This window comes from Zosterops lateralis (assembly GCF_965231275.1).
Source record: "Zosterops lateralis genome assembly, chromosome: 4".
NCBI classification, from domain to species: Eukaryota; Metazoa; Chordata; class Aves; order Passeriformes; family Zosteropidae; genus Zosterops; species Zosterops lateralis.
This window is the reverse complement of record NC_139765.1, coordinates 62,320,715-62,333,967: the sequence shown is the minus strand read 5'-3', so window position 1 is coordinate 62,333,967 and position 13,253 is coordinate 62,320,715. Positions and strand designations below refer to the sequence as shown.

Here is a 13,253-nt window from a genome sequence, read left to right as displayed (position 1 = left end):
AGATAAGGACTTGTGTAAAAGAGGTAGTCATGTATAACTGCTTGTTAACTAAGACTGAAAATCAGGACAGTATCAAAATAAGCAATCCTCTCAAGACTTGGCCACCTTATCTAGACTGATGAAACAGTTATTTTTCTTCAGGCTTTTCTTCTAAAAAAATCTCTTGTATTATTAGGTTTTGTTGATGGGATGTTCTGAATGCTTCTTCCTAAAGGTGCGACTGCATTTGACACATCAATATCAGGTCATTTGGTGTCTTATCCAATGTCCACCAAGACATTTGGAAGTCCTTTTGATTACTTCTTTTAATTTCAACCTAATCCCCCATGCTGTTTGTAAAGTATGGCAATGATCTCAATAGCTCCACTTGCATATATATATATATATATATATATGTATATGTATGTATATTTATATATATATATTTCTATCTATTTCTTCTTAGAAATTATCCCTCGTGTTTTGTGTTTTCACCCCTTGTGTGTAGAGAATTCTCATATCTATCAATATTACCTGCAGACCTGAATGAGAATGGGAGCATAAACACCACTTAGCATCCACTCTTTATGCATCAGAAAAAGCTGCTAACATTATTTTTTGTTTATTTCAGGTTTCTTTTCTCCATGGAAAACTCCAAAGCCTGTAAGTTCCCTTTCAAAATCGTACACATTGAGTTCATAGGATGACTATCATGCCAACCAAATTTCTGTAGACTTTCAACTACCCATCCTGTTCCCAGCTCATGAGACACCTCTCAGCAGTGCCTCAGCTCCAAGTGACACAGTACCAGGGGTGGCCTCCCTGATAAGCTCTGAAGGTCTGTTGGCTTGGAGTCTACCAGAAGTGGTCTGGAAAAAGGAAAACCTTAATGTCAACATGGGTGGCAAGATCCAGAAATGTGGTGGCTTAAAAATAAGAGGTCTGGAGGAGAAGGCGACAGAAATGAGGCCAGTCTAGTCTTCTAGTTGGCAAATTCTTTGAAATTAACAACATGCAGTTTTTCTGGTTTACAAATGGCTTGAGTTTAACATCCTCAAAGAGATGGTTATTCTTTCTTGCTTTAAGATACCTAGAACTGCAGTCTTCAAATAAGAGCTTGGGCTCAGAACTGGCTGAGGTGCCTTTTAATCAACTTTTCTGTGTTTCTATGATTTTGACAGTAAAACCCAAGGTGTAAAGACTTTTCCTACTGTAAGACTGTAAGCAATAGCTGTAGTTATTCTGTTGCACCACATTATGTAATTTCCTGAATTTGTGACAGCATTCACAGTATGAAAAAAAGTTCATAGACTACTATTTTTGGTTGTCTGGTTTGTTTTATTGTTTTAGGGGTTTGTTTGGTTTTTGGTGGTTTTCTTTTTTAATTTGACATTTTATCGAGATTTTACAGACCTTAGAGGAATTCTTAATTCTCATCAAATGTGTATAGAGGAAAATAGATACTGAAGACTCCTAAGAGCAATGGGAATGACAGTAGCAATAGCTTTTAAAGGACTTAGAGCATTCTTATTGGGAGCAGGCAGGGGAAGTATGTAAAATCTGAACAACTTTTCATACTCTCATATTGGAGCACGACATGCTTAAGTTTTGCCAAAATATTTTTTATACCCTGTCAAGTACAAATAGCAATTAATCAGCTGATGCAACTTCATCAGACTGCTTCAGCTTATGGTGCTTTTGCTGTAAAAGGATAGAGTATGTATACAATACACTGGAATAAGTATTGCAGAAGTTGCTTTGTTCATCTATGTAGCAGGACATTTGTGAAAATAAATCAGATTATTAAAGGCTGGCTTCTTCTCACCAGTTTAAGACTCCTGAATGGCTGGGGTGTTCAACCTTTAGTCTCAGATAAAAAGTAAGGGAATAGATAGCTTGGAACTCACTTGTTAAAGATTCACATTTGAAAACCTCCTCCTCTCCATACTTAGCCTTTCCATGTACACATCAAATAAATAAATATCAGCATATTTATTCTTGATGATTTTCTGCAACATTTCATTATATAAACAGTATGGTAGTTCCTGCTCAAGTAGCACTTGCCAATAATCAGAATCTAGAAAAACAACCTGAGTTGATGCAGTTTTTCTTGGAATGGTGTGAGGAAACTAGGGCTCACAGAATAACAGAACACCATTGTGTGCTGCACCTGCAGGCTGACTGCTCACAGCTACTCTATTTTGGGGTAACCTCAGCAAGAGATTTCACAAATGATTAACCGAGTTAAGGCAGTGTGAATTCCTCTCTCTGTCACCACTTTTAACTAGAGAAATAGTTCAGACATAAATTTCTCGTGTCCAAGACCTGAAGATAAGATTGAAATCAAGTGCCTGCAGCACTGTCTGCGGACAGTCTGAAGCAGTGAGGCCAACACAGGACGTTTAGAAAGCCTCCCCAACAGCCTGTATCTGTGTAACAGCAAAGGAAAACAGAGTAACCTGGGGTAACAGATATTTTCAGTGGTTCCTATGTATATAGTGCCTATATTATATATGTATATCATGTATAATATATAGTGCAAAATGACCATGACCAGTGTCACCAAACTATTGCCCCAATTTGGATCTGATGCCCTGCCCTTCCTATTGTGCTTACTCACTTCCAAGAATGCCTTCTTTTCTGAAGTAGCATTATGATAACTTCCATTAATGAACACTAGGAGACTGTTTAATTAGTTGATATGGGTTTGGGAGATATAATTCCCCTTCTGTTTATCTGCTTATTTAGCTGGTTGAATGTCACATTTGAAGATTTAGAGCTAACCAGCAAGTAAGAATTAGACATATGGGACCCAGTAAGGTTTTGCCAATTGATCTCCAGTTTCTTGTCCTTTCTCCAGGGTAAAGTTTGCTCATCAAAGATAATTATATTTTCCTTTCTTTTTTAAAATCTTTCTTTAAGTATTTGATTTTGTCCAGTTTTGCATTTTGAAAGAGGTAAGTGATCTATTTCCCCAGCACTTTCAAAGAAATTAGGAATCTTTCCCTTCTAGACAAACGTGGCCCTACACGTCTTTCCTCTTCATAATGATAAGATAGATAGTTTGGTTTCACTGGCTTGTGTTCTTTCAGATTCCTAAGGGAAGGTAAAAAGCCTAACCATATTTTTCTGGTAATTTCCTTTATCATAAGAAACTTGAATTGAGCTTAGTTCTTCTTTCCTATTTAGACATAGGGGTCCTAATCAAGTGTATTTCTAGACCTTTGAATTTACACTTCCATAATGCAATTATATACTACACAAGTGTTTATAACTACTGGAGGTAATTTCTTTAGGGCTGTCAGAAGTAGTATTGTGCTATTCATGTGACTTATCACAAAGGCTAATTTACCTAATTATTTGCAGAGGATAAATTTACCTTGGTGTAAGGGGTACCTGAAGGGACCCAAGGTACATTCCTGTACCTAAGCTATTTCAATGGCAACTCAATATGGTATTTCCATATGCCACTGTATTGCACAGAATGCACATATTTACAGTTTTGAATGAACCAGCCCTACCTACTGCTGAAATTCTGACAGAAACATGGCTTGGATTGTAAAAATGCTTTGTAAAAGAATGAGGTGCTTGACAACTAAAAATGGCCAATATCTATAATCTGTTTATTCTTAAGTATGAGCCTAAGAAGGTCAGACCACCTGGGATGTGCAGCAGAATAGTTATTCAGCATATTCACCAGGAGGACACTAAGACATCTGTAGTCCACACATACTTGGTGTGAAAAAAGCCTGATGCAGTTAATCATCAGAACAGAGAGTAAAGCCCACCTGCTGACCCAAACACCTTCTTAAACCAAGGAACTAAAGACAAATTATAGTCACAGAATTTGTAGAGCAAGCTCACTGCAAACCTGCAATCATCTTTGATAAAGCTTTGCTGATACAACAACAGAAGTCAGTGGAATTTAATTACAGATCAGTTTGTTTCCAAGAGGCATTTTTTCTGTAATTACCATTGTTGGGTTTTGTGTGAGAACACACTGTTCTGGAGGCTTTACCACCCTTATCCTCAGGAGAGGTTATAGGAATAGCCAAGTACTCATTTCCTGGGATAAACATCTGTGGTTTTTTTAAGTTAGCCTTTTCAAAGAAATTTGCTAATGTAATTTGATTAGTAGCCAACTTCTTGTTCTTCAAAAAAGCAGATTCTCAAGCCTTCTTTTGCTCAGCCTATCATATCTTCAAGCTTGATGTATATGTGAGACTGCTAAAGACAGTCTTGAAAAAAGCATGAACTGAGGTGTCTTTCATTTTCAGGTGTTTGGGTCAGCAGGTAGGCTTTACTCTCTGTTCTGATGATTAACTGCATCAGGCTTTTTTCACACCAAGTATATGTGGACTACAGATGTCTTAGTGTCCTCATGCGTAGACAATAAGCTGCTCTAGGCTTCTTTCCTGTAAATGGCCTGGAAGAGTTGAAAGCCTTATCCTGTGCTTGGAAACTTGTTTGTATAATGCCACTTTAGTGGATTTTTTTGAACACTAGATGCTTGAATATGTGCTGTAATAATTTTCAGTTTTCATTTGTTTTGATTTTCTTTTGGTTTTAATTTGGATTTTTAAATCTTCAGTTGGAGATGTAAATACTGCTCCCAGTTACAGTTATCTACTTTGCTTTGAGCAGCTAGTTATTTTCATGTATTCTCAGAAGATACAGCATTAAGGTCATTCACTTGCTGCACCGTCTGTCCCTCCTTTGTTAAGCACTACCTTCATGTATGTTATATATTTTGATTAATCTGATGATTGTGTCTTTACAAACCTACAGATTCCACTTTAGTAAATAATTTCCAGTAGCTCAGCACATTCTGTGAGAGGCACTCCACATGCTTCAGAGGTAATGCTGGGCCTAATCTAACCTGAGAAAGGTCACATCTTGCCATAAGCAACAAATTAAGAAGTAAATTTAGCCAAGTTGTTTTATAAACAGCACAACACACACCTTTCATTTCAAAAGGCAGCAAATAGATTTACTAATTTTATAAAACACATCTTCAACAGAAATCACTGTCCTTGGTCTCATTGTGGAAGCCACAGTTTTTGCAAAACTTCATTTTTATTCTCCGTATGTTTTTATTCCAGATGATGGAACGATGGGAGAATCAAGGCAGCCCTCAAACAAGTGTGTCTGCTCCAGCCATGCCACAGAATATTCCCTATCCACCCGCTCTTCACAGGAGTTCATTTCCTGATTCAACAGAGGCCTTTGATCCACGAAAACCTGACCCATATGAGCTGTATGAGAAATCAAGAGCTATTTATGAAAGTAGGCGTAAGTGAAAGCTCTCTTGACCCTGCTGACCATTTAATACTTGAAATTTGCCTATGAATGTGTCATGTTGACAGATTTTTCTGTAATTATCTTTTGCAATTTAAAGAAACTACATTTCTTTCCAGTAAATAGAGACCATTGTAAATGTTTCAAAGATTGTAGATTTACATTTTTTTCTTATATCTTGTCTAGATTCCGATATTTGACTTTCGTAGGTGTTTTTTCCTTATATTTTTGATCTCCCCATTTTGACTGTTAAATCCTTGGTGAAGCACAGTATATGTCCCACCATATTTTACTGTGGTTTTTTTTCTTCATCATCAAGCAAAAGGAAAATGTGAATTTATCAATGAAAAAAAGAGTTTCACCTACTTTCACTTCAAAGTGACATTTGTTAAAGAAATTTCAACTGTATTTGTTTTTATAAAAATGTCTTTGACAAGTTTTCACATTGTCCTTGGTAGTTAGAAAGTCACCCATAGCATAAAGTACTATTTGAAGACCTATACAAAACAGTACTGAGCCATCAATATGCTCATCTTCATTTAATTTCTCATGGTTTTGGAAATATAGCCCATATTTTTGACAACAATAATTAAAGGGCTTAGACTTATTTACTCCTTTTTTAAAGAATATTTTAGCTAAAAATATTGTTCTAAATTGCCTGCAGCCTTTACACTTATTAAGATAAATTCTTAAAAATAGTTAAATTTTTCAGTGAAAGCTTCTTCACAACTGCCATTACTTGCACATGCCACCTTTCAATTCCTTTTTGTAAAATACTTGAGCCTATAGATCAAACCATGCTATAAATTACACATAAAATATTGGAGCTGATTCAGACCAACCCATTAATATTAGTTGGGTCCAGAGACCTAGAAAGTTCACATCTCCTCACCATGCGAAGTGATACTCTGAAGGAAATACATTATTGTCCCCAGCACTTGTTCATACTGTTCTTACTTGCCTTGGCCTATACCTTAGTTACAGCATCAGCATCTCCTCTTTGGCTTTGGTATTCCCAGTTCCCACAAGATCGGATATGCTGGAGGAACACCAGAGTTCGTTTTACATCAACTCCAAGTAAACCCTGATCTTGTCTCAAACCTGCATTTCACATTCCTCAGTCCTTTGCCACTGTGGCCAGTGCCACCATCTTCTGCCACATTGATCCTATTAGTGGAACAGTTTTCAGTATAGATTGTCACCCTAAAACTCAGTTTCCATAATCCAGACTTTTTTTTTTTTTTTTTTTTTTTTTTTTTTTTTTTTTTTTTTTGAGGTAGTTGGTGTTTTTCTATTTATTTAACAAGTGCCTGAAATTAAGATCCAAAATTTAATTCTATGTACTCTAAATAAATTGCTGACTTTTTTGAGGAATACCACATATCTTAAATACCCTAAATATGGATTTGAGAACTTACTTAGACCCTTGTAAAAAAAGTATTTAATCTTCAATTATAAACTGTTAGTTGTAGAAACTAAACTTTCCAGTATATTTACAACGTAGTCCATATTGGCTGGTATTCCCAAGACAATGTACAAAAAGAGACTATAATAGTTGAAATTTTAAAACTCATTGAAGTATGGATCAGGATACTGTGTGAAGTAGGCCAAATAGGTTTGAAAGAAGTACAACTAGGACTACTTTTGAGCAAAGATTGGAAATAGTTTTCAGACATCTCCCATCTTTCACTTTCTCATGTGCAACAAGGGCTAGACTAATATATAAATAAAAACATTTGTTTGAACTCCCCAAAGTGATAGAATTTGGTATATGATAAATTAAAAGGAAAATAATCCATTCCATAGTTAGAAAGGATTTTATCTAGTTCAGCACCTCTACTGAAAAACCTTTTTGTTCAGCACCTCTACTGAAAAAACTCTAGAGCTTTGTATAAAGCTCTAACAAACAAAACCCTTTGCAAATAATCATTTCCCATCTCAATACCTTTTAGAAGTGATGTAGTTTAACAAACATCTTTACACTCAGCAATCAGAACCATCTTCTGTAAAGTCACCAGGCCAAGTGTGAAGACTTCCTGCATTGAAACAAATATCTCTGTGAGATAATTAAAATATTATATATGCCATATGGGTATATGACATACATATTTATATAGCATTTTCTTTCATCCTGATCCCCAATATAAGCTTGATCCATGTGTGCCCTTTATAAAACTGTGGGACTATAGATCTGCTGTCAACTACAAAGATTTACTAACCCCCAGAAGATTATATACTCCATTACAAGATATCTCACACCATTCAATATTCATGGGTGCTTTCTTCAAGTTTTCTGAGCACTTCTTTGACCAAGATGAACTCTTATCCTTTACTTATATCAGCTACTGTCTTATACTGTGTACTGAGTGTATACTTCACCACAGGAAGACGATCTAACACGTGGGTTGGAGTTATGCTAAAGCCTGTGTTTAAATGGTATAATTGCATTTGAGTTCTGTCCAAACAGCAACTGGAAGTTGTATGTGAGATGTTTTCGGCCAGCTGCCTAAAAAAACAAAGAACTAAAAATTGTGAAGCTGCTAGGCCCAAAACAAGAAAGTAAGGGATAAAAAGCCAGACTGCAGTAACCTTATCCTAGATTTCCAGCAATGTCCCATCCTCCAGCTAATCCTGGAAACTTAAATTTCTTATCTTCTTTCGCTGCTATCCCCTCAACATTTTCTCTAAGATTTGGTTCCACAGTTCCCAACCAGATCTTGTCTGCACTCATTTATATCCCTTATTTATAAATAGCTGCCTCCAAAGATCTCTATTCTCCCTGACATTTTTGTTTCATGAATGCCATAAGCATGCATTTTAGCAAACTCAATTTGTCAAGCCTTAGCTCCACATAGTTGCCCTGTTTCCTGAAGATGGAAACAACAGGAAGGAAATCCATTACTGAGTCAAGTAATTGTCATCTAATTTAAGTATATAGGAGGGAGAGTTTCAAGACAACACTGTTTCCTGCCATTTGGCAGTGTCAGGTTGGTTATCTTTGGGAAGAGCATAACCTAAATATTCACAGGAAAATTTCAGCTACTTGGGTTAAGTTCTTCTTATCTCAAAGCAAGTTTTTCTTATCTTGTGGCAAGACCTTCTTTTCATCTTCATCTTCTAAAAATAGGGCAGAGAAGTTAACAATCATGACCTGGAAAATTCAAAAAGAAAGAGATAGTGCAAAATTTTTGTCTCTCATTGTGAAACTGTTACTAAACAGTTTTTGTACTTCGATAGCTCTGAATTTCTACAGAGCCTTTTATCATAGGGTTTCCCCACAGTCAGCTCTCACCAGGGCCTCATAAAGCCTCCTGCTTCCCAGTCAGGGAGTGAAGCAAGTTATGAAAAACAGGGTAGTTCTGTGAGGAGCACAAGCAACATGACTCAAAGCAGTGCAAGAACTAGACCAGTATGTTGCCTCTAGCTCATCCCCACCTAATGGTAGCAAGAATGGGGTTTCAAGCAGAAGTCTCAATGAAAAAGTATGATTTTCATTCTGTAGGAATGTTTCTCCACCTAGGAAGCATGAAGAACCTGCAAGACCCTATGTGATGGGAAGATTTCAGTTTGTAATGATTTGATATGAATTGCAAAGCACTACCATTTTGCACGGGAAATAGTTTTGTAGAGGCAATCAAATTAGTACATTAGTACAAAAACAGAGTGCAACTCTATTTTGGAAGTCATAGTACCTCTGAAAATTGTTTGCCATGAGTTAGCTGTTACCTGCCAGCTCTTCCTTCTTAGCTGTCACCAGCCTCTGCTGTCACCTATCACTGATGCTCAAAGCTCCAAGGAGATAAAAAAGGAGCATGAGGAGTTTCCAAACAGTGTGCAGGACTACCACATTATCTAAAACAACTGCTTAAAAGCAAAACATGGGAAATAGGTTTATGTTGTCTTCTTTTACTGTGTCTCTCTGGTTTGGGTGGGTTTTTTTGTTTGGTTTGCAGTTTTTTGCTTTTTTGGTTTGGGTTTTGGGATTTTATTTTTACTCTCTTCCCCTCTCTCTTCTTATTTCTTTTCCATGGTGAAAAATACCTACCTAACTTTCTGCTGGAACATAATTTGCTCAACTGGATACTTTTTCCTTTTTTCTGTCCTCCTATTAATTCAAAGGAAAACCCTTAACTCCTTGCAAAAACTCTTAGCTTGTAAGTGACAGTGTGACTCTCCTGTTAACCAGGTTAGGTACAGAAGGTAGAAAATGGAACATCAGAACAGGAATTTCCTATTAATGAAAAAATTATGACTTCATATGAGACAGATTTTTATAGCTGTAACTGGAGCTCTGGAGTTATCATTAGGAGACTTCACTCACCTGAATGTAAAATTTCTGCTTTTATAAATTCTTCTTATGCTGTCATATATTTATATTGAACTCTGTTTATTGTAAATTCAGAGTTTATGAAAACTTTGTTCAGACACCCCTGTGGGCAGACATTAGTCAACCAAGAGTCACAAAGCTGTTGAGAATCATAATGCCATATTATTTCTCTAGTTATCATAGAAATTTGATGTTATATGTTATATTCCTCTAAGGAAAGAGGTAAAATAAATTATTTTTTACATTGGTTGGGTTACATTTGTCCTTCAGTTAGCCAAGGCTGGTGATGTGACACAGAAATGCCAGTAGGAAGAATGAGACAAGCCAGTGATAAGCTCTCATTAAAAGTGAAATATGAACAATTATAATTCCACCTTTAGCTGGAAGGACAAAGGTTACTTTCTTCAAAATCTCCCATGTTATTGTCTCCTCTGACCACAGTATTCAAAAAATTTCTCAAGTCCCTTTCAAATCTATCAGCTGTTTTATGCATTTTATTTTTTTTTTTACTGCCAGAGATTTTTAAAAATTGGAAAAGAACCAAAAATCAAAGTTTGCCAACACCTGTGAAATATGTAAATAGCAAATGTATTTGCATAATTAGCTTCCACAAAATAAGGTGCATTCTTAGGCAGATTTACCTTTCTGTAAGGGTCACAGACAAGCACTTCAATTCATATTCATGGGCTACCTTTCCTCTGGAGAATCCCTCCAGGTTTTCAGCACAGATCTGCATTAAAGTAGGAAAGATTTGTCAGACAGCATTATACTGATCCATAATGTGTAACTACAAAAATACCAGTCTTGCAGAAAAATACTAAGGCAATCAGGGTTTCCTAAATTTGATACTCATGGAACATAAAAAAAAACCAACCTATTAGGTGTCTAGCAGTGAACGCATTACCACCTGAGGGGTTTTTAGTCACAGCTAAGCAGAATTTTCCTGCCAGTGCTTGTTGGCTGAAGAGCTGCAGTTAAAAGTTAAAGACTGAAAATACTAAAAATTGAAGGAAATTTTTTATATAATTGGTATTTAGTATAAATAGTACTAATTGGTACTATCACTTGTTTCAGACAGTATTTTCCTGACCAAAAAAAAAAAATTGTCTCTAACTAAATTGTCTCTAACTTTTTTTCCTATTTTTGCTCATTTTTAGTCTAAAAAGAAACCACATTTTGATTATGGTGCTTTAAAATATATGTATGCACATCTGTGTACAGATGCATATATATGCAGAACTATGATAGCACTAAATAACCGGTATTCTGAAGTATTGTATAAAGGGGGGTTTGTATGGGTGAAGGGTTTGGGACTGTAAGCTAGACTGTAAATCAGGTTCTAGTTTCAAATCTTCCTTGCACTCAGTTTACCATATCTTTCAATATTTCTATTCACCAGTTAGTGCCCTTTATGTCAGTAAGTCACGCCTGCCTTCACTTAGTAAATAAAAGTATTGGGGAAATTCCTAATTAAGGTCTATTATCATCAAACTACTCCTTGACCTAGAGTATGAAGGACTGAGGCATAGGAAGGGAATTTCTCAAAGCAATTTCCAAACAGTCCCTGTTGGTTTTTTCCTTCAAACTATTGCTACCCTAAGCAACAGCATGGAGAGGGTCTAAGAACGTATATTACTAAATGAATATAAGCCTTTCTTTTTAATAAGAGATGATATACAATAAAGGGAGAGGAAATTTAGCAGACTAATGTCAAATGGTTTTGTATTGTTCGTCACTGCAGAAAGAAATACTCACCATGACAAAATGGATTTGTTGCTTATATGAACTGACAGTGAAACCAAAAGCATTTTCAAATGGAATTATGAGTATATAATCATCACAGTACCACGGACATAAAATGATTTTGATTGCTGGATTGCAAAGTAGGTCCCTAATGACCTCTGCTAATATGAAGTGTCAGTTTTACAGCTGATGGCAGTGTTAAAGATGCAGTATTTCTTTCTCTTTAACAATTTACACTTTACTAAAAGATATACAAATAGATTCTGATCTGCAAAGTGGCAGGGTGTACTTAAGAGTCAAAGTAAAAATTTAAGAGAACTGACTTGTAGGCATAGGGGAGTTGGCCACAGGTGCATGAGACAAATGGGTGCTGCACTGCCTATGAGCTGTGTCAAACTGCTGCTTGCACAGCTTTGGCAAGGACATTGCAGCATAACCATGTTCATTCTTCTCTCTTGTGAAATTCTCATTTACATAAAGCATGGCTAGTACTGAGATGCTGAAATACAGATGTTTCCTTGTGCTAGTTTCGTTCCATGTATTTAGCTTTCAACAAAGACTGATCCAGAAAACAACAGAATATGGAAAACAAATAGTATCAAATATTGTCCCTACCTTTCATCAGCATAATTCTTCCTCCAGAGAATACCAGTGGCTCCACTGGTGTAAATAAAAATAACCTTGTGTCACATTGTGGGTAAATTGTGCTCTCCTATGGCTCTATCTTGATAGCAAAGAATCCTGCTATTTTCACCATTGATTTCATATAAATCAGGATTATGTCCCAGCTCTCGTTTATTGCTTGTCTATTTTCACAAATATTTTACAGTTTTCAGTTTAAAGTGAATGAAATAAATCTATGAGTGTAACTGATTTTAGACTAAACAAGAAGACAGGTATACAAGATTTTTACTGTTCTATCTTCTAATAGCAAAATTAATCTTAGCTTTGCATTCATCTGACATGCAAAGAATCATACAATGATTGCTATAGAATGGTCTGGTTTGGATACAAATCTTGATGTATGGCAAGACTTCTCAAGATGCACAGCTACATCCTCATTCTCCTGAGCACATGAGTCATCAACATGGTGGAGATTTAATTTAATTATAGTTATATAGAAATAACAGTTCAGAAGATTTCTTAGTTTTACTTTCTTGATTCTTGTTTCTAGGACAGGTTAGCTGAACTAAACCAAAATTAAATCAGTGAATTTAACAAGTTTTTTATTATACCTTCAAGCTCTATTTTGTAAGTACTTTATTCCTATTTCACATGAAAGACTACAACTACTCATGGCAATGCAGTTGCAGAAGTTCGACCAAAAAGGAATCATAGGGAAAATACAGAAATCTTATGTCATCATTTTAAAAGTTTCAGTACTTTGAATGCCTCTTCATGGTGGCAGTGTTGGGTAGACTTGTCTCTTTGTCCTGACCTCTCCAAAACTTCATTCTTCTACCTCATTTTCTATGAGATGGAGGCAGGACATCTAACATATTTTTTTAAAAATCTATTAGAAGTTTAGAAAATGTCAAAATTAATTCAATAATAAATAAATGGAAAGTTTTAAATTGCCTTGTGTAAGGTTAGTTTCCTATAAACCTAATTGATCTATTTCTATAGAGCAAAGCTCACTCAAATCTCTCAGTATTCTGGTAAAATTACCAGCTCAATTTATCCTTAGCAGATAGAAGGCACCAGAATGTGCACAAATGATGCGCATTCTGCTCAGCTGAAATCCAGGCCCAGTAGTCCTTCCTTCTCTGTTGGAAGTTGCTTTTCTGTAGGGTCTTTGAGCACAGAATTAGGTGAGTTTTGAAAAAAACTACTTATCTCTGCATTTTACAGATGGAGACAGTGCTAACTCAGTCCCTTCTTCTATGTTAAAGGTTTTTACAGATCT

At 35.9% G+C, this 13,253-nt stretch overlaps 1 protein-coding gene across 3 annotated transcripts in view; it reads left to right on the top strand.

Moving 5' to 3' along the window:
* The window catches only part of MAGI2 (membrane associated guanylate kinase, WW and PDZ domain containing 2), a 712,008-nt gene that overhangs the window by 619,108 nt on the left and 79,647 nt on the right, over positions 1-13,253 (top strand). For all 3 annotated transcript variants that reach the window (XM_083859300.1, XM_083859301.1, XM_083859299.1), the window contains exons 11-12: positions 611-642; positions 5,082-5,271. In XM_083859300.1, coding sequence (XP_083715426.1) covers positions 611-642; positions 5,082-5,271 — 222 coding nt within the window. The remainder of the gene's footprint in view (positions 1-610; positions 643-5,081; positions 5,272-13,253) is intronic.